At 33.3% G+C, this 27155-nt stretch overlaps 7 protein-coding genes across 7 annotated transcripts; 3 read left to right on the forward strand and 4 right to left on the reverse strand.

The window, feature by feature from the left end:
- Window positions 1–293: 293 nt before the first annotated feature.
- On the reverse strand, window positions 294–5009 carry dhkB (hybrid sensor histidine kinase/response regulator; the record flags this gene model as incomplete). Its single annotated transcript, XM_020576581.1, has 5 exons — window positions 294–578; window positions 659–2558; window positions 2635–2933; window positions 3022–3264; window positions 3693–5009. The coding sequence occupies 5 exons, from the start codon at window positions 5007–5009 to the stop codon at window positions 294–296; spliced, it is 4044 nt and encodes a 1347-aa protein (XP_020433830.1).
- Window positions 5010–6716: 1707 nt separating this feature from the next.
- PPL_05708 (uncharacterized protein) lies at window positions 6717–8618 on the forward strand (the record flags this gene model as incomplete). The annotated part of the gene is made up of 1 exon (XM_020576582.1): window positions 6717–8618. The coding sequence occupies one exon, from the start codon at window positions 6717–6719 to the stop codon at window positions 8616–8618; it is 1902 nt and encodes a 633-aa protein (XP_020433831.1).
- A 147-nt stretch (window positions 8619–8765) lies between these two features.
- PPL_05709 (longin domain-containing protein) lies at window positions 8766–9639 on the reverse strand (the record flags this gene model as incomplete). The annotated part of the gene is made up of 3 exons (XM_020576583.1): window positions 8766–8923; window positions 9041–9348; window positions 9461–9639. The coding sequence occupies 3 exons, from the start codon at window positions 9637–9639 to the stop codon at window positions 8766–8768; spliced, it is 645 nt and encodes a 214-aa protein (XP_020433832.1).
- Window positions 9640–10087: 448 nt separating this feature from the next.
- On the forward strand, window positions 10088–11970 carry PPL_05710 (uncharacterized protein; the record flags this gene model as incomplete). Its single annotated transcript, XM_020576584.1, has 4 exons — window positions 10088–10386; window positions 10483–11136; window positions 11206–11702; window positions 11768–11970. 4 exons carry the CDS (start codon window positions 10088–10090, stop codon window positions 11968–11970), a joined length of 1653 nt encoding a protein of 550 aa, XP_020433833.1.
- A 176-nt stretch (window positions 11971–12146) lies between these two features.
- On the forward strand, window positions 12147–16977 carry dhx37 (DEAD/DEAH box helicase; the record flags this gene model as incomplete). The annotated part of the gene is made up of 5 exons (XM_020576585.1): window positions 12147–12277; window positions 12348–13722; window positions 13811–16528; window positions 16661–16810; window positions 16882–16977. 5 exons carry the CDS (start codon window positions 12147–12149, stop codon window positions 16975–16977), a joined length of 4470 nt encoding a protein of 1489 aa, XP_020433834.1.
- Window positions 16978–17385: 408 nt separating this feature from the next.
- rab18 (Ras-related protein Rab18) lies at window positions 17386–18258 on the reverse strand (the record flags this gene model as incomplete). The annotated part of the gene is made up of 4 exons (XM_020576586.1): window positions 17386–17496; window positions 17601–17845; window positions 17937–18132; window positions 18202–18258. The coding sequence occupies 4 exons, from the start codon at window positions 18256–18258 to the stop codon at window positions 17386–17388; spliced, it is 609 nt and encodes a 202-aa protein (XP_020433835.1).
- Window positions 18259–18925: 667 nt separating this feature from the next.
- On the reverse strand, window positions 18926–25985 carry gapA (RasGTPase-activating protein; the record flags this gene model as incomplete). Its single annotated transcript, XM_020576587.1, has 11 exons — window positions 18926–20158; window positions 20239–20574; window positions 20668–20821; window positions 20894–21183; window positions 21493–21573; window positions 21645–21797; window positions 23218–23476; window positions 23548–24389; window positions 24471–25055; window positions 25155–25415; window positions 25488–25985. 11 exons carry the CDS (start codon window positions 25983–25985, stop codon window positions 18926–18928), a joined length of 4692 nt encoding a protein of 1563 aa, XP_020433836.1.
- Between the last annotated feature and the right edge of the window lie 1170 nt (window positions 25986–27155).

Genomic DNA, 27155 nt, shown 5'->3' on the forward strand with positions numbered 1-27155 from the left:
TCTACTCCTTTCTTGATGATATTTAATATCGATTAATAAAACCACTAAATATATATATTTGTACAATTGTTGTTGAGGAAACACAACAAAAATAAAAAAATCTGGAGGATAACCTCGCAAAAAAAACAAAAACAAATATCAACTGAAAAAATTGGTCTGTTGTCAACAACAATGTTTAACGATGTCATATGAGTCAACCAACTTAGGAAAACATGATTTAGCTGGATTCAAGTAATCTGTTTACACTTTTTTTTTCAACGATTGTAAGATATGTAGCGACATCTTTAAATTCATCATTTATTTAGATCTGATGTTGATGATGACGGTGGTTTAGTGTCATCTACACCACTGGCGGATGAGGAAGTAGTGGTTGTTGTAGTAGTTGGATAATGTTCAATTAGAAGAGGTTCATCGTCATCTTCAGGTTCGAGATGTCTCTTGATTGCCTCTAACACCAGGGCACAACTAGCAGGCTTTGGAAGGAAATCGTCCATTCCCACATTTAAACATTTTTGACGATCTTCATTGTTGGCGGTCAAAGCAATAATGATAAGCTTTGGAGATCTTTTCATCGGTGGCTAAAATATCATCATTAATCAGTAAGATTAGAGCTGTTTTAAATATATTATATTTTTAGATAGTTGGTTATTATACATACGGGTTTAATTTTACCAAGTCCTTCTAATTCTCTGATTGCTTTGGTTGCTTGGAATCCATCCATTCTGGGCATTTGACAATCCATTAAAATTAAATCGAAATCATATTTCTGACACATTTCAACTGCTTCGACACCATTCAACGCTGACTTGAAGTTGTAGTTACCAATCTTGAGGAATCGACTGAATACTTTGACATTGATATCATTATCTTCCACCAAGAGAATCAGCTCATCATGTTTGTTATTGTTGTTGTTGTTAGATCCACCAAGACCACCAGAACTGCCAACGATTGGAGCAGGCACAACAGGTACAACAGGTGGAAGAGGTGGTGGTTTGATGATAACTTCTTCTTGTTCATGTTCAGTTAAGACCTCTGACTTTCTGACATTTTCAGTACTGATCTTCTTGGTGTGATCCTTGTCGTAGGGCGAAGTGGTTGTTGGTGTATGAATGTATTCAGTGGTTGGCGCAGTTGAGGTTGCAGCTGGCACTGCCATCGATGTTCCAATCAATGTAGCAGCTGCAACTGCAGCGGCAGCAGTTGTAGGAACGTTGATATCCGATTGATTCTCATGTGATTGTTGCATACCGTCTTTTGGTTGCTGCTGAGATACTGATGGTCGTCTTCCAGAGCGAGTCAATCCAATTGGTGTATTGAAGGTTGGCGATGCCTCTAGACTGTCAACTGACGCGGCTTGTTCCGGTTCAGAGACGGGTGCTGGGATGGGTGCTGGCGCTTGAACAGGGAAGTTGTGTTTCTTTATTTGCGACTCATTGAAAAAGTCAAGAGTAGAGCGATTGACAACAAAGAGACAACGCACAATGTCAGTGAATTTACAAGGTTTCTGAATGAGATCTTCAAAGCCTGGCAGTAGCTGTGGAGTTGGACTGAATGTAAGCATCACCCAGTGTAGCTCACGAGATCCACTCTTGATGGTCTGCGAGTTCAGTGTGACGATACTCGAGATGATGAGACATGCAGCGTTTCCAGATTGATTATTCTCAAAGTATTCACGACAATCGTCTTCACCTTCGAATTCCATACAAGAGATACTCATGAGAGAGAAGTACTGAGCAATCGATTTTCGTACCCATTGATTAGGATCAACAATTACACCCACAACCGGACCACCACTCTTTCCTACTTTGCGCGGACCGACAAGCAGTGAATCGAATCCCTCCAACTCATCGCCCATGAAAATGGCACCTCCCATCTTTTGGAATGTAAATCCAGGTTTTGATACTGGATATCCAAGTCTGATAGTAAAGGAGAATGTAGATCCAATACCAAAGTCACTGTTCACAAACACTTCACCATCCATCATATTGGCTAGTCTCTTTGAAATACTTAGACCAAGACCGGTACCCTGATACTTTCTAGAGTTACTGGAATCGATTTGTGAGAATGGAGTGAACAGCAATACGATGTGTTCATTCTTGATACCAATACCAGAGTCTTCAACTTCGAATAGCAACTGATATTCCTTGGTTTCTGTAATCTCTCTGTCCAACTTGACTCGGATCTTGATTTGTCCTTCATCGGTAAATTTGATGGCATTGGAAATGAGATTCAAGAGGATCTGTCTGACACGAGTGGCATCACCATGCACCAACACTGGAACATTGCTATCGACAAAACCAACCAAATCCAATCCCTTTGGTTGAGCATTCTTTGAAACCATACTCAGCGTATCTTCCAACATCTTTAGCAAACTGAAATCATCCAAAACCAATTCCATCTTTCCGGCTTCCATTTTACTGTAGTCAAGAATATCCAACACCAATGAATACAAATAGTTTGACGACATTCTAATTGCATCGAGAAATTCACGTTGTCCAGCATCCAAATTCGATCTCTCCAAGATTTCACATGATGCCATAATACCATTGATTGGTGTTCTAAAAAAAATTGGTTTCAAAAAAACAAATGATTAGTTGATATAATAGCAAAGTTGATTGCTATATAATAACTTACTTTAATTCATGACTGATTGTTGTAAGGAAAACAACTTTAGCTTCATTGGCAGCCTCTGCTTTACGTAGAGCTACATCTGCTTCAATGAGATTCTTTCTACCAGTGATATCGATAATAGAGAATACATCTACTGGTTTACCGGCATAGGTAGCCTTGTTAGTACGAACTTCTACATCGAATGCACGACCACCGGAATCTATTGCCGTTGTTTCAATTACTGGTGGAAGAGGAGTATCCATCGACCCATCCTGTGAATAGATACTTTCAAGATCAGGTAAGAATTCCCAAATACCACTTGGCTGTTTAGTTTTGTTTTTTGTTAAAATAAAATAAAATAAATAAATTTTTACTATTTTAGATATGATCATTTAAATTTGAATTACTTACAACTGGATAAAGCATATCTTGTAGTTTAATTTGAAACATTGATTCAAAAGCAGCATTAGCATCAGTTATAAAACCACCTTTATGAACAACCAAAGCCTCATTGCTAATCTTGAATAGACTTTGATTTCTCTCTTCCTTTCTTTCGATTTCACGTAGATCAATAGATGATAGAATAGAATAAAATAACAAAAGTACAAGTGTCACCAAAATACCTCTAAGCATTTCACCAATAGAATCGTATGTCTAATATAAAGTAATAAAGGTTAATCAGTTAGATTAGATGATTGTTAAATAAAAAATCTTACATCTAATACATTTGTTCTTGAGAAATGATGTGATACCGCCAGGTAGATACCCATTCCAATATAGCAGAATGTCACGGTAAACAATAATATAATACAAAGAAATAGTCGAGGAAATAAAAGAGATACAGCTATCAGTACGAGTGTATCCCATGAAAATAAAAGTGCACCACTCGTGTGTTCCAACTTATTGACTGCAACTATAACCGATGTTATATTGATTGTCACACATGTCGCCACCAGTGCAAAGCTCAGTAGAAAATAGTAGTTGGTAAATTTAACAAAAAAAAACAATATAATACAGATGAGAATACCGGGTGAAAAGATATACCATATCGGATGGTTCAGAACAGTACCCAAGATAAATACAACAATCATCAAGAGACAAAGCAGCGATAATACTTTCGAACGACGCTTGATCACCTTTGACGGATAGATCAAACCGGCTTTTGGTGTAATAATGAATTTCAGCAACATCCAAGGATAATGAAATATTTTCTGTAGTATTTCAATCGAGTGATTCGAAATGAAAGTGTGGTTGTCGTTGAAGTAGTAACCGGAGGGATGATGCGATGGTGTCTTGTAGCTTTTGTGGATGGAGCTTTCAGAGCTGGACTTCATCATGTGTCGTTTCAGTTGGTGATGTGCCATTGGCGACGGTGCTGGTGATCGGACAGGTGACATCCTCTCGAACGGACTGAACGGTGACGCCAGTGAGTTGTTGAGATAGTGACGGTGATTCGGAATAGCAGAGGCCGCTGCCTGTTGTGTAGAAGATGATCCACCGAAAATAGTGGAGGATGACTGTGGAATGGAGTATTTGCGAGTGGAGGAGTATGCTGGAGTTCGTTGATTTTTATTGATTGTATCAGGACTTATCCTTGGTCGTTCCTTCTTCTTGTTGAAACCAAACATTGTTGACAGAGGTGAGAAGAAATTCTTCTTCTTTGTAGATTGTAATTGTGGATTGTTTAGTTGTTCTAGCTGTTGACCAGTTTTATCTACTCCAGACTCAATATTCATTTCCTCTTCTTCATCATCTTCAATCTCTCTTATTCTACTATTATAATTTTTGGTTGTCGATCTTTGATTCCTACTATGTTGCTGTTGTTGATGTTTTTGTTTTTGTTGTTGTTGATGTAGGATTGTTGGTGTAGATTGCTGCTGGTTTTGCCCACTTCCCATATCCAAGGAAACATATTCTTGTGGCTGTGGTAAATGTTGCGAAGGTAGACTCTTGCTTGAGTGGGTGGGTGTTGATGATTGATTTCCACGATGAGGCAGGAAAGTAGATTCTTTGTTTAAATCGATGGGTTTGTTGCTCCTGTTGGTTGGATTTGGTAATGGTGGTTGTTGCTGCAGAAACTGATTATGATATTGCTGGCTTTTACTGAGTAAAATTGGACTATCTGATAGGTATTTATTATCACTATTTCTAAAGTTTCCCATTTGTATACTACTATTTAGACTTTGTCGAAGATCATCCTCATCGTCTTCTTCGTCGTCAAAGGTGTCAACTGGATGATTGGTGAAAAAATTTGGTGGGGGTACATGTGGACTTGATATTCTTTCATTTCTAATACTACTAATATTATTATTATTATTATTATTATTAATATTAATATTATTATTATTATTATTATTACTATCTATATTTGGTTTTTGGTTGTTTTGAGATGAGTCCATTTTTTTAACCAATTTTGTATTTTTAATTCAAACTTGGAAAGTAAAGAACTCCTCAAACTCACCTCAATATTTTTGGATACCAAAAATATGACAAACCTGGAAGTCTATATATTTTTCTATATAAAAATATTGTATAATTTTAAATATATATTTTGTTTTAAATTTTGTAATTTAATATCATCTAATAAATAATTTATTTTTAAAACTACTACTATTATAATTATGTTATTATTATTATTAATATTATTGATTTTAAAATTGTAAATTTTAAATTTGTATTCTATATCTATTGAATCTATATCTGTTTTTTTGTGTTTTGATTTTTGTATAAGTATTGTATATAAAAATAAATAAAATTCGAAATAATATTATTTTTTTGATTATTTTAAAAACGAATATTATTTTTAAAATATATATAAGTTAAGATTGATTATAGATTAAAGATAAATAGAATCTAGATAATGATATGTTTTATGTTATCTCTTCTAACCTTTATTCAAAAAAAAAAACAAAAATGCTATTTTAATATAAGAAAATTTGAAATTAAACTAAGGATTAGAATTTGATTTATTTATTTAATAATTTCTGTTTTGTCTATCTATTTATCTACCACCAATCTCTGACCGTAGTCATATCACAAATATCATAAAATAAACCAACCAAACAGCCAACAACAACAACAACAACAACAACAACACAAATGTGAGTGAAATTGGATGTAATGAACAAAATAGAGTGTAGTGGTGTATATTCTTAATGCGTTTATTTTTTATTGATATTATTATGTCATCTAAAAAACAACAACAACAAATAAAAATAAGAAAAACGATTAATGGGAATGAATGAATTGAATTTGATTTTGAAATATCAATAATTATAATTGTAATACTATTATATTTTTGTTATCATACACCAATAATAGAGTGAGTATGATAACTATTGTGTTTTTTTTTTTTTTTTTTTTATTGATAAGAATAGGTAGGTGGAGTTATATTGAGTTGAGCTTCTATTTTTGGAAAACGAAACAAACATAATAGTCAAAGAAAAACAATATAACCATAAAGACTACTATACCATATTTATATATGGTGGTATAATTGACACACACACACTCACACACTGACACACACACATGAATTCCATTCAATTCAAGACAACAGTGGGGGTGGTAAGTATGTGTGTGTGTGTGTGGTTTTCGAGGTTTGTGTATGTATAAACAAGACGATGAATTTTTTTGTTTATTGATTTTTTGTTTAGTAAGGTCGATTAAAAATAAACAGTTTTCTCAAAACCACACAGAACAACATTGACACAATAACCAAAACAACAACTATGATGATCAGATCACACAGATCTCATCTCCCACATGATGATAATAATAATAACAAAGGTAAGAAAGTTATATATATAATGTCTTATCACAGCAACGAAATTTTAAAAAAAGATTATCTAGATGAAATTGATCATCAAAATTTAAAAAAGGCAACATGGGTTTTCAAAAAAAAAAATTAAAAATTATATCATTTTTAGCTACAAACTTCACACCTGTTTTCTTTGATTGCACAACTTTCTCTCTCTAAACTGTAATATAGATCTATAAGTTATCATCATCACCACACCTCAAACTACTACCACCACCACACTCTATACAGCCAACATTTAATAGATCTATATTAATAATAATATAAGGGTGGATAAAACAGTAAAATGAGTAGTACAACAAAGAATAGAAAGAATAATAGTAGTAGTAAAAGATCTTCAAATATTACCAATAGTGGTAATAATAAACAACAACAACAATCAGTAGCAGATCAACAACCTTTACAAATAAACTATGAATATCAATCATTCAAACATTGGATATGGATCAATCGAGTGACCACCTTGATGATTGTTTTCGGTATGTTCAGATTGTATATGTCCAATGGTGAGATGACGGTGGGTGGTGATTCCAACTCCAATATGTTGTTGTCACTTCGACTGGCACATGTGCCACCATCGTCACTGCTCAGCAGCAGTGGTGTCGAACTGTTTGGTCTGACACCACGAGATACACCCTGCCTGTTTCAATGGAAGTTTTGGGCAGATCCAAAGAATGCAATTCCAAGAAGCGGTTTGAGTTTGGCGCATTGGAATCAAACGGCAAGCACCGTCATCAATGGAAAGGTTGAACCTAGAAGTGCATGGCAACTCTATGAGATGGGACGTCTTAAAGTGGATCGTCCGCACTACTTCCTTGTGGATTCGATCGCCAAATCACCATCGCAAACACCTGACAACAGCGCAGTCTATGCCAGTACATTTGGAATTGGAACTGCTCTGACATCGGCACCAATCTTTCGTCTCTACACTGCACGTTACCCCGTGAAAGCGAATGATTATTGTCAGTATAGCCGTGAGCATCTTTTATATATTTCCAAGCTGTCGGCATCGCTATTCTCTGCGATTTCCTGTGGTGTTATGTTCCAGGTATTTTTGGAGCTGATTTCCAGAGACAGTATCGATCATTCCAGTAATTTTATGTTTTCTTTCCTGCTTACCATACTCTATGGACTTGGTACTACACTGGCCAGTATCAACAGTCAGGCGCTATGGCAACACGCACCCAACACAATGTTCCTCTCCATCGGACTCTATTGCTATATTAAATTGCAATCGGCATCGAGTAGCAACAAATCATCGATTATATACGCGATTTCCTGTGCTTTTGCCTTGAGTATGGCAACTATTTGTCGTCCTACCAGCGCACTCTATCCACTGGCCGTTCTCAGTAGAATGTTGGTCAACTGTCTCATTCCAGGAAAAGTTGGATTCAAAAAACAATTCATTCGTTTATTTGCGTATGGAGTGACCGGTGCAATTCTCGGTGCAGCATTCCTCTACCATAATCAATTATTTTTCGGATCACCTTTTATCACTGGCCAGACCATTGCAGCGGAGCAACTGGCACCAGCCAAAACCGGACTTGCCGAAGGAACATGGACAACTCCACTATGGACCGGTCTTTCAACGCTACTGTTCAGTCCATCTCGTGGATTGTTTGTACACTCGCCATTCTTAATATTCTCCATCGTCTCGCTGTTTTTCAGTGATAAATCAACGATTACACTGCTCGCGCCATTCATGGCATCGACTGCCATCCTTACCTATGCCGCCAGTACATTCTTTGACTATTGGGGAGGTTGGTGTTTCGGACCGCGTCCACTCACCGACTTGATGCCAACACTCTTGGCAATGATTGGTGCAGGTATCACAAGAATGAAGAGAATTCAGCCACTCGTGACACTGTTGGTATGCACTGGTATACTGGCGATCATCGTCCAGATGATTGGAATGTACGCATACGATCCAATGATTTGGAACTACCAAAAAGCTGTACGTGGTGAATCCGAAACCGACTTGGAATTGATCTCCAACTTTGAAGTACTCAGTGGAAAGCAAGCGGATCCGGCTGGTACCGTCATGGTAAACATCGATGATCCTCCCTACCGTTGGCGTCTATGGGACTGGAATAACGGTCAGCCTTTTTACCTACTGAAAAACTTTGGACTTGCTAGAAAAATGAAGAAATACACTGTTAAACAATGGGTAGATGGTAGTTTAACATAAAACTATAAACAATTTCCATAACCATAAATTGGCTGGATAAAAAACAAAGTAATCAAACAAACAAAAACTTTAATCTATTTGTCGTCACAATCTTATTTGAATTCAATATGTATATATATCTTTTTTTATTGTTATTTTCTATTATTTTCACCAATATGCATATCTAATATAGATAAAGAAAAGGAATAAGAGTATAATTATAACAGGGAAATACTTTTTAAAGAATAATTGTGATGCCAATGCAATAGTTTGTTTTTCATAACGAATCGATTCTGCTAGTAACTTTTCTGATTTATCATTTACATCTAAAAAAAAAAAAAAAAGAAGTTGATAGTGTTTAAGGTGGATACAGGCAGGTTAGTTATTTTAAGGATTCTAATAATTCAAACGTCACACTAGAGTAGCTATGTAAACTAACTTACCATTTAATTTTTCACCTCTACCAACGATATCTCTTATATTTTTAGTCATAATTTTCTGTACATCTCTCAATTCGAAGGAGACATCCGATAGGTTTCTCTGTGATCTTGTATCTCTATATAGTTTTCTTGTTTTGGTGATGAATGTTTCGAATTTCACAAATTGATAGGGTCTTTTCGCCAGTGCAACCTCACTGCCATACGAAGTATCGAATTCCTTGTACAACTCTTCTAAAAAGTTGAATGCCAACTTCTTTGGATATGCTTTTTCACATAAACATAAATAACATACATCGTTTTCAATTAAATAACTATATAAATAATAATGATGATATTATATCATTTTCATTTTAATATTTGTGCTTGATCAGATCATCATTTAATAATATGATATGATGATCATATTAAGTTTTAAAAACTTACGCAAAATAATATTTATCAGTATCTAAAGTCATTGCTTTCTCAGAAACTCTTGATAGTTTACTGAATATCAATTTAGCTTGTTCTCTATAGGTTCTATCGAATGAATCTTGTTGAGTGGAATCCATCGATTCCGATAGCATCAAGCCATCGATTCTACAAAGCATTGCAAACAACACCATGATTATATTATATATTAAGTTGTATTATATTATATATAAAGTCTTTTTAATAGATAAGTTGTAGTATATATTAATTTATTTATTGTATCGAATGAAATGTAAACAAATAAATAAAAAATATCAATTTTTATAATAGTTTGTTTAATCAAAAAAAAAAAAACTGGTTAACTTAGTAATTAATTAAAAAGTATGAGTCACAAGTTCAACAAAAAATTTAAGATGAAAAAAGTCAAATTAAAATGAATTTGTGAGTCATAAATTATGATAAGTATGGGAAAACAGCACAGCAACAAAATACTTTTAAAGAATATTTGTCAAAATTTTTATAAATAAAGAATATTTCCAATTAAGGTTTTTACTTTACTTGTTTTCTGATTCACACTCAAAAAAATAAAAATTTATTTTTAATTTTGACAAGTTCCACAGATAATAATACATAGTAACACATATGGAAAGTGATAACAACAATATCGATAATAACAATAATTCACTAAAAAGAAAAGAATTGGAAATTGTTAATAATAATGAGAATGTTAGTGAGAATGTAAATAAAGATTTAGAAGTAGAAGATGAAGAAAAAGAAGGAGATGATAATGATGAAAATGATAATTATTATGAATATCTAAAGCTTTGGAACGGTAGAAAGAGATCAAGAACAAATGAGTTGATGCATAGAGATAATATCTATAAGAATAATCCACCAAACTTTAAATTGTTAGCAGAGAAATATCCAAAGTTTGATAAATTGTAAATATTACTATTATTATTATTGTTATTGTTGTTGTTGTTGTTGTTATTATTAAATTTACGAGCGGAATACTAATAATATGTACATTTTAAAAGTATTCTTAATAAGAATGAAAAGATATATAATATCGATTGGAAAGATCCAGATGCTGTTAGGGAGCTGACCATTACATTGTTGGATCATGATTTCGGTTTGAAGGTGAATCTGCCATTCGATTATCTCTGTCCAATGATAACATCGAGGCTGAACTATCTGCTCTGGATAAAAGATTGCTATGATAGGTTAGCGGAACAGTGTTTCCCATTGCCAAAGGACAGTAGCGATGGTAATGTTAGTAGTCGAGTCAGTCAGTCTAGATCTTCGGTTAGGGCAATCGATGTTGGTACCGGTGCGTCTTGTATCTATCCATTGCTGGGTACACGCCTATTCGGATGGCGATTCCTCGCCACCGATATCGATAGTCGATCGATTGAGTTTGCTCGGTCAAACGTTGAGCGCAATCAACTGCAGCGAGAAATACAAGTGATCCAAGTAGAGAAAGAGTTAATACTCAACAATGTCATCGATGAATACAGTCGCTATGAAATATCTATTTGCAATCCTCCGTTCTTTGAGGACCTAAAGCAAACCAAGTTGAATCACAAAACAACTTGCACCGGTGCCGATAACGAGCTGGTAACAGAAGGTGGTGAATTACAATTTGTAAAAAGAATGATAAAAGATAGTTTAATATTAAGATCGAATATTAAGTATGTAGTAGTAGTAGTACTTTTTTGTTTAATATTAAACTAACAATAACTATAATATTAAAAATATAGATTATACTCTACTTTGTTGGGTAGAAAAAAGAATGTTGAAAGTGTATTGACAATGTTGAGAGATAACAATATCAATTGTTATACTACAACAGAGTTGGCACAAGGAAATTGTAGTAGATGGGTTGTTTGTTGGTCTTTTGTCGGTGATGAACTAACATTCCAAAAACCAGAGGAACTAACAAGAAAACAACGTAGAGCAATAGAGAGACCAGGATTTAAAGGTACTTTCGTTACAAACCTTCCATTAACACATGTAATACTTGAATTAGGAATGTATCTTAAACTAATTGATATTAAATATGAAACTAAAGAAGAACAACAACAACAACCTGTACAATCAAATCAAAATTTAGTTGATAATGATAATAATATCAGTAGTAATGACGATAATAATAATAATAATAATAATAATGATAATGATAATGATCGTCATAATAGCACTAGGAAGATATATAACAACACAGTCGTATTAGATCATAAAAAATATATACTAAATTGTATCAAAATTAATGATATGATAATTATGATAATAATAATAATAATAATAATATCAGGAAAAAAGATGATTGTGATCTATCATTCAATTTCACAATTGAAATGATGTCAATCGATTTTGATAAATTTACAGTAGAGATTAGAGTGGATTTGAGAGACAAGACATTCACCGATGATGATAATCAAATAATTAAGAAACAATTCAAATACATTGCAAATCAAATACACAGCATTTTAATGCATCCAGGTCAATCACATTATCAAAAATAAAAAATAAAAAAACGTTTTTTTCAAAGTTTGATGAAAAACGAACGAATGTAATTTAACCAATTTGATGTATTTTCAATAATATAATCGTTTAAGAATATTATTTCTATTTTTGATAAATAGATAAATTGTTTTATTTCTTTTTTTCTTTAGAATAGTATTTCATTAAACAAACAACAATGTCTACAATACCATTACAACGAGCACAATCAAAGAATAAGAAGAAATCAAGAGAAGAGAGATTGAAACAGACTCTAAAGAAAAAAATTGATAGACATGCCGAAAGAAAAGATTTAATCGATAAATTATTGTAAGTTATTAAAAGATAGATAGATAGATCTATGATTGATTACTAATTAAACTAAAATAAAAATATTTAGGACAAATTCAATGTCAAATGACAAGAGAGAGTTGTTGAAATCATCGGCTACTCTTGGAAAGAAAGAAACAAATAAGGAATCACTTGAGAGAGTAAAAGTAGAAGAGAAATTCAATGTAAAGGATATATTACCTGAAGATAGATACAAGAGGAAACCAAAGGATATTAAAACACCATCGATCGAAGATGGTGATAATGTCGTTGATCAATGGGACGATGTTGAAGATGATGATTTAATACAAGCTAAACAACCTGTTGCTGTTCCATCATTCTTTAATAAGAAGACTAATAGTAACAATAAGAAGAATAATAATAACAATAAGAATAATAATTCAACTGTTGATATACCAAATACAACAACATCATTGGCTTCATTGGCATCATTGACAAGTGGTGGAAACAAGTCAAAGGAATTTAAGATAATTACATCTTTAGATGATATTGATGATGATGAAGAAAGTAATCAATATAATAATAACAATAATAGTAATAATAGTAATAATAGTAATAGTGCTAGTAATGTTGGAGATGATAGATATGTAAATGATGATTTACCAAAGAAGAGAAGAGGTTTGGTTGTTCCAAAGAAAACAGCAGATAAAAAGAGAGAAGAAAAGTCAAAGAAGAAGTATTTCTTCTGGTCACAGGATTCAATAGATAGAGATTTCGATGAGTACGACGATGATACATTGGTTAGCAGCAGCATTAGATCAAAGACTGTTCATAATAAATCTGACAATATCATTGACAAAGATGAGAATGAATTGGATGAGAGCGAAGATGAAGAAACTATTAATCTTAAAGGTAATACTAGTGTTGATGGTAATACAATAATACCAACTACTACTACTACTACTACAGCAACTACAACCACAACAACAGCAACTGAATCAAAGACAACCAATATTGAAAAGAAAGAGGAAACTAAATCAAATAATAACAATAACAATAGTAATAAGAATGATAAAAAGAAGAATAATAATAATAGTGTTTCAACTTTAAAGAGAAAGGAGATAGATGAAGAAAAAGTAGTAGTAGTTGAAGAGAAAGTTGATGTGGTTGTAGAACAAAAAGGAAATAAGAGAAAGAAGAAGGATAATAATAATATCAATGCTCAAAAGATACAACAACAAGTAGAACAAAAGATACAACAAAAAGAAAAAGAGTTGGAAGAACAACTGCAACAACAACAACAACAACAAGAGAAGGAGAATGATAAGAAAGATGAAATGGAAAGATATGCATTGACTCTTGATGATTTCGGTAAATTTGAAGATGAGAATAGAGAGTTTATTATTTCCGTACCAACTGGTAATGAAATACTTGAACAAAAGATAAAAGAACATTTGGAAATGGAAACAGATATTAAATTTAATGTAAATATACATACATACATATCAATTACATACAATACATTATAAATATTGATAGAAATACAAAAATCAATATATAAATTGACTATAGGTATTCCATGTACCAGTTGTAAGATTACCAGAGGTAATAGAGACTCGTGAGAAGCTACCGATTATGATGGAGGAACACAATATCGTTGAGAAGATCAAGGACAATGATGTTGTGATTATTTGTGGTGAGACTGGTTCTGGAAAGACTACACAAGTACCACAGTTCCTTTATGAGAGTGGATTTGCTCATCCCGATTCCGATTTCCCTGGTTTGATTGGTGTGACTCAACCGCGTCGTGTTGCTGCCGTCAGTACTGCCAAGCGTGTCGCTCACGAGTTGAACGTTGTCTTTGGTAAGGAAGTAGGTTACCAGATTCGTTACGACCGTAAACTCGATACCGACGTCAACAAGGTGAAGTTCATGACCGACGGTATCTTGTTGCGTGAGGTACAAACCGATTTCCTACTGCAGCAATACTCGTGTATCATCATCGACGAGGCACACGAGAGAAATCTGAATACCGATATTCTGATTGGTCTGCTCTCGAGAATTGTACCGATGCGTAAGAAGCTCTGGATGAACTACAGGAAGAATGGCGGTGAGCGATACACACCTTTGAAGATTGTCGTTATGAGTGCAACACTTCGTGTCGAAGACTTTACAAAGAATAGCAATCTGTTTTCGTTGGTGCCACCTGTCATTAATATCCCGACTCGTCAGTATCCTGTGACTATTCATTTCAATAAGAAAACGGTTTTGGACAACTATATCGATGAGGCATATCGTAAAGTCTTGAAGATTCATCGTAGATTGCCACCCGGAGGTGTATTGGTGTTTGTCACTGGTCGTCAAGAAGTAGAGGAACTGTGCACCAAGCTAAGACGTGCTCATCCAATGAAGTCTGTCAACCGTTCATTCAAAGAGGAGAACGACAGACTTGAAAAGGAGTTCAAAGAACTTGAAGAAGAGGAAGACAGCAAAGCGGATACACAGAAGAAACATAATCAAGTATACGGTGATGCGGACAGTGCTGAAAATCAATTGGAAGACGATAATAACAAAGAAGAAGAAGAAGATTTAGATTATGATGATATTGAAGTGGTTGAAGATGAAGATGTTGAAGTGGAGGACGATGAAGATGATGATGAAGATGGTGAAGGTAGTGATCAAGATAGTGAATCAAAAGAAAAGAAAGATGACGATGAGGAAATGGAGGGAGAATCAAATGATTCTGAAAAGAAAGAGATTGGACCTTTACATGTTTTACCATTGTTCTCAAATATGCCAACAGTCAAACAAATGCGTGTTTTCCAAACTCCACCACTCGGTTCTAGATTGGTTGTTGTAGCTACTAATCTTGCAGAGACATCACTTACCATTCCAAATATCAAGTATGTGGTCGATACTGGTAGAGTAAAGGGACGTTTCTACAATAAGGACAATGGTGTTTCAAGCTTTGAGGTCACTTGGACATCAAAGGCATCAGCCGATCAACGTGCAGGTCGTGCAGGTCGTACTGGTCCAGGCCATTGCTACCGTATCTTCTCATCGGCTGTCTACAATGATCATTTCGAACAATTCTCAAAGCCAGAGATCCTGTTGATTCCAATCGATGGTATGGTTCTACAGATGAAGAGCATGGGTATTCACAACATCACCAGATTCCCATTCCCAACACCACCTGAAGAATCTGCCTTGAAGCTTGCCATGCGAAGTCTATGCTATTTGGGTGCGTTGGATAAGAAGAATTTCGACATTACCGAGCTTGGTCAGCTTATGTCTACATTCCCTCTAGCCCCGAGATTCTCAAAGATGCTGCTACTCGGAAGACAACACAATTGTTTACAATTTATCATTGCCATCGTATCGATTCTCACTGTGAAGAATCCATTCGTTGGCGATGGTGATTTGGAGGACGAAGAAGACGAAACTCCAAAGCAAGACGATGATCGTGATATGACAGAGAAGGAAATGGAGCAAAAGGTGAAAGAGGAGCGTAAGAGACGTCAACAGAGAATGAATAACAGTCTTCGTAAGTGGATTCACAAGGAGAGTGATATTCTCACTATTCTCAAGGTGGTCGGTGCCTATGACTTCCAGAAGAAGAAAGATCCAAAGTCGGTAGACAGTTTCTGTGATGCCCAATATCTAAATTCAAAGTCCATGGGTGAAATTTACAAGTTGCGTCACCAGCTCTCTGAGATGGTCAATTCAATCTTTATGGATGAAGAACTCAATTTGAATAGCGATAATCAATATCAACCGTTGACAATGAACAAGCCAATGTCACCTCCCAATGCAACCCAAGAGCTGTTCATCAAACAAGTGATTACCGCCGGTCTAATTGACCAAGTTGCAAGAATCCATGAAGTAGCTACCTCCTATTCAATGGCGGAATACCGTTCATGTACAAACAATGTTCCAGTTTTCATTCATCCAAACTCCAGTCTGTCCAAGGCCACACCAAACTTTGTAGTGTACTGCGATGTCATTGAGACATCAAAGCCATATATGAAATTGGTCTCGGAAGTAAATCCAGCTTGGTTGGCAACACTCGGTCGTCCATTGTGTGCGGATTTCAAGCCATTGGACATGCCATTCCCCAAGTACTCTGCCAAGCGTGACAAAGTCATCTGCTACGTCAAACCATCATTCGGTGTTCACTCTTGGGAGTTACCATTGATGGCAATCGATCACCCCGATCCTAAAGAATCATGTCGTTATTTCGCCAAAGCACTGTTGGATGGTGTTGTATTTTCACCATTAACCTATATAATTGTAAGTGTATTTAACTTTATTAAATGAAATCATCCTACTAACTTGAAGTACCATTAGCCATTATTAAATACAAGATCAGATATGATTTTACTACCAAACACACAAAGCAAAGTACATAATTTAGTGGACAAGCTCAGACAATTTAAAATCAATACCAAAGCAAAGTTGGCAGAGAAATGGTTTGAAGATCCTCAATTCTTACTAAAGGAGTATTTGCCTTGGGTGGATGAATCTATGATTAGTATTGTTTCTTCTATTTGGCCACCATTTGATTCTGTTGTTGTAAGTTATCTTCAAATTCATTAAGTTCATTTCAATATGCTAATTCTGAATTTAATCTCTCACTGATTTAGATACCTGAAATTTTGTTGGTTGATGCTACAAGTAACTCTGCTTATGATACCGATGAAGAGTTAAATGAAGATGAAGATGATGAAATGGAAGATTAAAAAAAACATAATAATATTAAAGAAATCCAAGTTTTATCTATTCTATTTATCTATACATTTAAAAAAGTTTTATGATTTTATTTTTTTTTATTTATTTTATTTTTTTATTTACAAAAAAAGTATTATTGGTTGATTGTTGTTTGTTTTATTCTGTATTAATATTACAGAGAGAACCAAAATTAACTATATAATTGGGTATGTGAATTATTATTTATAAAATTAGAGTTGAAGTTGATGAGTTGGTGGAGAATTTAAAAAAACCAGTCCAAACAAGTTGAAGTATTATTGATGATTATGATTTTGGTAAAATATATAAATGAATGAATGTTAACATTGCTGTTTCAAGTGGTGCTCTTTTTGAAATCTGTGTACCTATGTAATTACTATATATCCTATCCTCTCCTATCTTTAACAACCACAATATCCACCTTGTTGATTTGATTCATCTGCAGAAACGGTTGCTTTGATCTTCTTTTTCTTATTTTCATTATCCTCGCTAAGTGATGGTGTTTCAATAATCTAAAATAGTAATAATAATAATAATAATAATAAAACAAAATATTTAGTAACTGTTATTTATATTATGTTTCTTCTGACTTTTCATTAATTTATAACTAACTTACCTTATGTGCAAGTTCTTCGAAAGCTTGTTGAATTCCAATCTTTGTCTTTGCACTACATTCGATGAAAAACATTGCTTTGCTCTTGGCAAACTCTAAACCTTCTTCTCTGGTGACCTCTCTGTTTTCTTTATCTATCTTATTTCCTACAAGTAATTTTACTACGTTTGCTCTGTTTGAGAATGTTTCGATTTCATTTAACCAGTATTGAAGATTCTTAAAGGTTTCTCTCTTTGTAACATCATAAGCTATTATTATTTAATAAAACAATTAATAAAAGTCTCTTTTTTTTTTTTTATATATATGTTGTGCGTATCTACCAAATGAATGAAAACATACTTAAAATGATACCATGAGCACCACGGTAATAAGAACTGATCAATGCTCTGAATTTCTCTTGACCAGCAGTATCCCAAATACAAAGAGTAACAGATTTTCCATCGACCTCTACAGCTTTCATCTTAAACTCGACACCAATAGTACAAAGTAAGTCTTCATCGAAGGTATCATCTAAAAATCTCTTTACAATTGATGTCTAGACATGTTTATGTTGATACTATCATTAATAACTTGATCTTAAAATGAATTACTAAACAAAACCTACCTTTCCTACATCACTATCACCAATCAACAATACTTTATAATTCTTTTCTTCTTCCATATTATATTATCTTTGTTAAAAAAACTATTAAAACTAAACTAACTACTTAAAACTATTAAAGGATATCTATCTATGTAACTATGATTATTAAAATGATTATATAAATATTTATAGATATTAATTATTATGATAAATAAATAAAAAGAACCAAAAAAATTGAGAATTGACTTGGACACGTATATAGATGAAAGGGTGATTTTTTTTTTTTAATTTAATTTTAATTTTTTTCAAATATTAATAAATATTTTATAATTTTATATCTTTTAAAAACGAATAAAAGTAATACTAATATGATAAAACTAACTAGAAAATTTTGAATTTATATGCTTAGGTTTTTAAAAAAAATAAAAAATTAAATTGTGAAGTTCTAAGTGAGTTGACTTAGCCAATCTAATCGCAGTTGTGACACAATTTTCTTGAAAAATCTTTCTCAAAAAAATCGTAATAGATAGAAAAGTTACTTGAATATAATATATATTTGATTTATTATTAAGATAAAATAAGTTAAAATAAAATTAAATATCTATCTGATTATTTTTATTATTGCTATTAACATTTATCACTAATTTAACAAAATATTGGGATTTGTTGTTTTTGTTTTTGTTTTGTTTTGTTTTCTTTTTATACAAATATTATTGAAATAACACTTTAGAGTATCACCACTGATCTAAGTTGAGTTGATTGATTCATATCCATTCAATCTTCTATGTCTGACTGCTGAGATAACAACCATGACAACACCGGCAACAAACATTAATGAACCAACCAAAGCCATAACTACAACTGGAACAATCTTCAACTCTCTCAATTGTTTGAGTTGCTTGGCCAAATTATCCAAAGTCTTGTCGGATGGTGTAGCGGTTTGACCGATCTTCCATGATGGGTAGTAGATACCGTTGGTTACGTTGGTAAAGAATGCAAAAGTATCATCCCAACCGTTGTTCTCGTACAAGAAGTTTACTTGCAACTTGAGGTTATAGTACAAAGCGTTACCGGAAGTTGGCTCCAAATCCAATGGAATGGCGGCATTCTCATAGGATGGGTTCATACCGTTGACACGTGATGAAATGTTGGTTGGTACTTCCCACATATCCCAGAGGGTGACGAAAGTTGGAACACCCTGTTGGAGTGCAGTGAGATTGGCAAATCCATCGTATTGGGTGTAGAAAATGTCTGGTGATGCTGGGAAAGAGTCGTTCTGGAGATAGTATCTACGGGTCTTGATGTCGTGAACCGAAGTGTCGTTGTGATAGTTCAATGTGACTGGACGGAATACATTCTCTTCGAAAATGGTCAATGTTTCCATCAGTCCTTGGTTTGGTGCGAATTGACCGCTCTCAGTGTAACCGGTGACGTTGACGGCTGGTGGTCCCCAGAAGTTGAGTTGAGTTTGACCTTGCCACTTGATGAGAAAGTTGGTCAAGAGATTGTCGTCCTTACCGGTGTGAATGGTGGTTGGTTGGGCGACAGTGTTGTTGACCTGAAGGGCACATGGATTTGGTGCGCTCAAGAAGTCCAAGATTGGATCGTTGCAACCCCAGAGCCAGTCGTAGGCGGACTTGGTAACGATCAAACCGTTGTTCTTGAGGAGTTGGGAAAAGTACTTGTAGATGAAAGCGGTTGGAATGACATTACCGATGGCGTTACCCAAAACATTGATGGTACTAGCATCGAGATTCCAAACGTTTGGAGCTTGACCTAATGACATCAACAAGAAAGTTAGACCACCGTTACCTGTGGAGAGACTGACATTTCCAGAGTTGAAGCAAATGTCGTAAAAGACAGGCATTGTGATATTGGTGCTTGGATCGAATCCCAAGAATTCAACTGGAGTTGAACCATTAAATGGATTACCAATGAAATTGAATGAGGTAATACTATTTTGATTCAAAAGAGTACCCTATGATTTGTTTAATAAAGATTGATTAGTAAATATGTGAACCAACTAAAGTTCTGGTGACTATTATTGTGATAAATTACATTGTATAATTGACAGAAAGCAATCATTGATGCATCTGTGATGTTACATGTTTGGAGAATTGCCTTGGCGGTGACTGCTTCAGCAAAGGTAGAGTAGAACCATTGTCCAACGATTTGGAGTTGAGCTTGGGTGATACCGGTACCGTTCATCAAGTTGCTGGCACTGGTAGCATCACCACTGTAGGCATTGAACCAGGTAAGCATACCTTGAGTATTCAACAATGAAAGTGAATCGGTACTGTTAAAGATAATAGCAGCGGATACACTGGAAATACCGGATCCAACTTGAGCATTAAGACTTGTAAGCATACCATTCCAATTACCATCGGCTGGCAACTAACAATGATAACGAGTGTGTAATAACAAAACAATATCAATATTACTGAACATTATGATAAATATTAAAAGATAATATGTTTGTTTACTTACGGTAGTTGAGTTTGCCCAATTGGTGTAGAAAGTTTGGATATCATTACCGATTTGTCCCAACAAAGCGGTCAATGAGCTTTGGAATGCTGGAATACCATTGTAGGCATTGATAAAGTTAAGAACTGGTTGAGAGTTCAATGATTTAAGGGTAACTCTTTAATAATATAATCATAGTAATATTTGATGTTAGGTGGAATATAGGAATGAATATTTAAAGTATACATACGGGATACCTGGGAATGGGATGACATTCAAGAAAATACTGGCTTTAGCGTTTTGAGAAACCAATGTTTGGGTAAGACCAAGATATGCTGGATTAATGTTGGTAATCATCATGTCCTCTGACAACTCATTGTTGTTCAAATCGAAAATATAGGTCTTTGTTTGTGTGTAGGTAGCTTGGTTACCATTGTCGGCGAACGATACATCTGTGTAGTTCCATTCGTATTTATAGTTGAATGGACCGATTTGTGAGTAGTTTGCAACACCTCCTGCCAAAACTTCTTCTGGATTGGTCTGAAATGAATCAACAATACAAAAAAATTAATAAAAATAGTTAAAAATTTGCAAAAAAAATCTGTAAAAAAAGCGTGTGATCGAACTGGTTGGATCATGATCTGCAGAACTGTTGAGTTGTAACCTAAAAATGATTTTTTTTTTCAAATAAAAAAACATCAAAATAAAAACAACTTTGCAATTCCTACAATGTTTGTAATTTAATTTTTTTTTTGAATGGTAACTGAAATGTTTTGTTGTTTTTGTGTTGTATTGTGTGTCTAACCATCCTAATAATATAAGAGAGAATAGAGAGTGTTTTCTACATACCAAATTGTAGGCGTAATAATATTGAAGGAAATAATTGTCTATAGAGGATTGACCTAACCAATTATCATAATATGAACTTGACTGTATAGTTGATTTTTAAAGAGTTAGAGAATGTCGGAGTATGATTGTTTACCTTAATTAATTATACATACACTTGAAGATACAATAACATTCTCTGCAACTGCATTTTCACCGACTTTCTTTACAACTGATGGAATTAAAGCTAATGAAATTACAAAGGCAGCAATACCTACTGCTGCCAATATAACTCCACCAACCATACAACCTCTTAAATTTACCATTTTCTAAAAAAGAGGATTTTATATATTTTAAATATACTAATTATTTATAAGATAAAATAAGTTATTTTACAAATATATACAGATATATATATAGTGTGTATGTTTATTTATATATATATATATATAATATATTTGATTGATAGATTAATTTGAATTGGTTTTGTTACAGATTATTTAATTAGGGGTTTGAAATTGAAAAAAAAAAATTAGTAAATAATTGAAAAAAAAAACAAAAAAGATAAAAAAACTGATTAATGGATAAAATTTTATAATGAGGAACTTACCGGTATTAAAAAAAAACTATCTCCTAAAGGTGTAATTGAAAATTACAAAAAAAAAAAAAAAAAAAAAGTTCGGCTATTTGAAAAAAAAAAAGAAAAAGTGTAAAGACAATTATAATACTCTACTAATTTGATCAATTAATGAATTATTTTGAAAATGGTAAAAATATAAATATCAAGGTAAGAAACAGAAAATATATTAAAGTTATTTATATTAATGTTTTTTTTCTTTGGTTGTTGATTGATATTTTTTTTTTTAAATTTTAGGATAAAAAAATGAACAATTCAATTGCAAATTTACTTTTAATGCATGTTTCCAAATTTTGTTGACAGCATTGTTTAGCACACGGAAAGTGGATATTTAGATTGAAAAGATCCAAATTTTGGAGCTAAAGACCCGGAGCACCTGTTTCAATAGGGGACCGTAGATTTTACCCCCCTTTTTTTGATTAGTGGGAAGAATTGGCACACAAAAAAAAACACAATGAACTTTTTTCATTTGGGATTTTGAAAAATATCAGTTCTTAAATTGATAATGTCATCGTAGAGAAAATGACGTTTACAACTAATCTAACTTTTTGTAAATTTCTTTTAGAATAAGAATATTAAAATTCATATATTTATAAATAAATAAAAACTTTTGATAATGTCATCTGATTTTTTCCAACCTTTTTATTATTTCATCACTTTAAAAAAAGTGTAAGAGAAAGAGGAATACAATTCAATTCTTATTTCTTTCTTTTGCATGAGATTCATGGTGAAAAAAAATCTTAAAAGGAAAAAAAAAAATAAAGCGTAGTGTATTTTCTATATTTTATCTTATCTACATTATATTTTTTTTTAATATTTATTTACTATAAATTAATCTTTGTTGGAATGAAAGAATTGGTTTGATTGAACATGTTTATAATTCGTTTGGTTCGTACTTTTCGATTGGTATTTCACCATTTAGAACTTTAATCTGAGGTGGTTTGTTGGGGTATAAAATAATAATTGGGTTGAAGGAGAGGAAATTGGTTTGTTTGATTTGATGATTATTTATATATTTTGGTAATTGTTTTTTTTTTTGTTATTTAAAAAGTATTATCTTATTTAATTTTCTTTAGGAAATGTCTGTTCAAAAGATGTAATGTCATATTTACATCCAATACAATATTTTCGAGTTTCAAAACGGGGATACCAGCGGATGCTTTCTCAAGGAGATCGTCTAACTCCAAAGTAATCGATCCAGCAGTTGCTATACCAATCTTGGCTTCAATGTCGAAAATACCTGGTGTGTCGGTGGAAATATAGAAATTGGTTGCACCATGTGATATCTTTGGAATATCTGACTCTACAATGATACCCTTCTTTGTTAGTTCTTTGTATGACATCTTTACCGGTTTATTTGCTTTCTTTTTACTATAGTTTATTGATCGTTAGTATATTAGTAAATTTAACCTATTATTAATTAATCAATTTCATAAACTTACTCTTTACTTGAATAATGAGCTAAAACATCCTTGAGATATGAAGTGTAGTGTTGAATTTGTTCGTTGAGGTAGCTTTGATGTTTTCTGAGATCACGCAAGGCAATGGTGAGACGCATTCTCTCTTTTCTTTGATGTTCACGGATCTCTTGTCTGTTGATGACTTCGAGTGCGATCATTCTGATGAAACCTTCGTATTGGTTGGTTGGGGTGATTGTACCTTCATTCTCCATCTTTTTCAAATTCTCAATGATCTTCTCAGAGTTGGCGGTGAGTTGAGCGTTTCCAGTTTGTTGTCCGTGGAGGGCAGCACCCTTGAGGATGGCAACAAAGTCGTCTTTGGAGTCGGCCGATTTCTTTGATTGGATAGGAATCGATCTGAATACCTGCAATACCAACTCTTTGGTTTCGGCCAACAACGATGCAGAGGTGGAAATCTCACGCTCCATGTGTTCCTTGAAACGATTGGTCAAGGTGAGCTGGATCTCACGGTCGTTCTCCTCACTGACTTCGAGTGGTGGTGGCAACGACTTGAGGATCATCTCCAACGGGTCTTCTTTGTCCTTCATCTTTAAAAACTTGAGATTCGTCATCAATAGGTGATGTGTCTGTGAAATTTCACCGAGGGTCACTACGACCACTGGATTCAACTTGAGTGTCAACTCGTTGTACTTGTCGACTCTCAAGTACTCTGATGGATCGGTGACTTGAATCAAGTCATCAAAGTATTGTCTGACCATATCGGTTCTCGACAGAATCCACGTGTTCAACGGTTGCATCCATCTCTCACCACCTTGATTTTGGAATGTCTTTAATGTAAACAAATGTTGTAATACTTTTGCAATCTATAGAAATAATAGATAATTAAATTGTTAAAAACAAGTGAAATCCAAATAACAAAACAAAACAAAACAACTATAACTTACATTAACTAAATTCTTTCTTGAATTCATTGACAATTCTTTCTTTATGATTTCAAAGGCGTCGGGAGTTACAATTGCAAGATTCATGAAACGATAGTAAACGAAATAACCAATGACTTTGGCGATTTCGTCGCTGGTCGATTCAAAGTTTTGTTTGGAGATGCTGTGGATCTGCTTGCATATCCATCTGATACCGTAGGGAAGACGATTCAATGACTCGATGATACCCTTGAAGAACAACTCGCAGATCTGTATACATTTTTCGACACGTGGTGCAAGAATGTCCTGTACCTCCTTCAACTGGAGGATCTGCTCCTCAGCGAGTCCTCTGTTCATGGTACTCTTTGCACCGGTTTGAATCTCTTGCTCACTGATCATATTCTGATAGATCTGAACGGCATTCAACTCCAAATTCAAATCCGGTGCATTGATAACGTGATTCTCGAGAATTGGCGCAATTATTTGATTCAAAAATTCGTGTCCTTGCTTTCTACGTGTGTATGTAATAATCATCTTTGGCACCACAGAGTCTACAGAGATAAGATCACCAGCCGATTTAATACCCGACATTTCTTGTCCAATAGCCAACTATTAAATAGAAAGAAAAAGAGAAGAAGAAAAAGAAGAGATAAACAAGTTAATATTTAAAATTAAATTAACATTTAATGACAAGTTAACTACACATACTCTGAATAAACTTAGAATTAAAAACTCTTCTCTTGGTGAAAAGGCATCACCAAACAATGTGAGAATAACAGTGTCCAAGAAGGAATCCATCTGGTCAGCTTGTACTTGTGTGACCAACTTGGCAAGATAATGTGGTTCTGTTTGGAGTAAATAGAAAAGATTTTGATATGATTCGATTTGTTTACCATCTAGATTAACATTTTCATTTCCATCTGTCTTTTTCTTTTTAGATTTCTTTTTCTCTTCACTTGCAAGTAATTCCTATTAATGAATATGTTAGTTTGTTTGCTTCTTATACCAATCATTCATTCATTCATTAACTATGATAATTACTTTAATATTTGATCTATGTTTAATTAATAATGCTATACGTTTATCTAATTTAGTGAGATCTCTCTCGAGTAGATGATTACGACGAATCTCTGCAATCATGTTACGCTTCAACTCTTGAATCTCTGCAATCCAATCGGTTTCGATGTCCTCTTTCTGTTTGTTGAGCAGTGATTGAATCTCCGATACACAGAGGTTGCCAGAGGAGAGACGTTCCTCATTCATCTTTGCCTGGATGAGTTCACGCAGTGCAATTCTGGCGTTGAGCAGGGTGACTATTACCTGACGCTCTTCGAACCACGGTGAGCTCTTGTCGTCCTTGAAGGAGTACGGACGAATCTCCTTGTTCATAGTGAGCCAACGCTGTTCACGCATCGAATTGATCTCGCTGATAGTCAACTTTTGATTCTCGTCAGAGTTACTCGATGAGTCGTCATCCAACAGGACTACATCTTCATCGTCGTCGATAATAAATTGATGATCGCTACTACTTGTTGACATTGTTCTTTGTTTTGGTTCCATTACTTCTTTTTTTTTTTGATAATAATAATAATAATAATAATATTACAAAATAAATATTAATAATTAATAATCTAAAAATCTAATAAATCATAAATTCTAGATCTAATTTTATAACACACAAACAAAAATAATAAAATAAAATAACCACAAAATCAATTGAATTTTCAAAACCACAAACAAACACTTTTTTTTTTTTTTTGTTCAAAAGTAAAACAAAATAAAAAAAACTAAAAAAAGAATAAAAAAACAACAACAAACGATGCAAATAATATGGAATTCGATTGGGGGTGGTATCTACCCTTTAACAGTGTAATAAAATAATAATATAATACAAATACTTTATCAGATAAATCCAATTTGAAAGATAGGATAAGATAAATTTTAGTTATTATAAAATATTTTATCGTTTTTGTTTTGTTCTATTGTTTTTTTTTTTTTTTTTTTGTTTTTGCACAATTGCATTTGCACTCTGTGCCAATTTTCTCAATGTTATTATATCTCTGAATAGTAATAGTTATTTAAGATAATTAAATATTTAGATTGGGTGATAGATACCCATCTTTTGGGTGGTGTGTGTATAATTTTAATGATTGGAGGTGGTGATTGTCTGATTGTTGTTATTAATTAATTTATCTGTGTGTGAGTATTTCAACACATGTCAACTAGCTCCAAAAACAAAAAACAATCAAAAAAGATAATAAAAGAGATCTATCTAAATAAATAAATAATATACATTGACACCTACGTAGACTACTAATCTTAATATTACTGTTTTTTTCTTCAAATAAACATAAATAATTATTATTTAGTTTAGTAAACTTTAAGTTGATTTGTTTGTTTGTGTTGTTTTATTTTTATCCTGTTGTTATTTATGATTTATTTATTTATTATAATTATGTTCTTATATATATATTATTTGTTACCTTGTTTATACACAATAATAAAAATAACAATTAAATATTTCAAAAAACAAAAATAATAGATTTTTTTGTCACGATAAAACAAAAAATGAGAAAATGGGTTTTTGTTTTTTTGAAAAAAAATATTTATTTGAAAAATTGCATTAAGATAAAATAATTTCATCTTTTAATAGTGTTTTTAAGTTCAGCAATCACATTGCACCTAAAAGAGACACAAAAATTTCTTGAA

This window comes from Heterostelium album, assembly GCF_000004825.1.
Source record: "Heterostelium album PN500 unplaced genomic scaffold PPL_contig12, whole genome shotgun sequence".
NCBI classification, from domain to species: domain Eukaryota; phylum Evosea; class Eumycetozoa; order Acytosteliales; family Acytosteliaceae; genus Heterostelium; species Heterostelium album.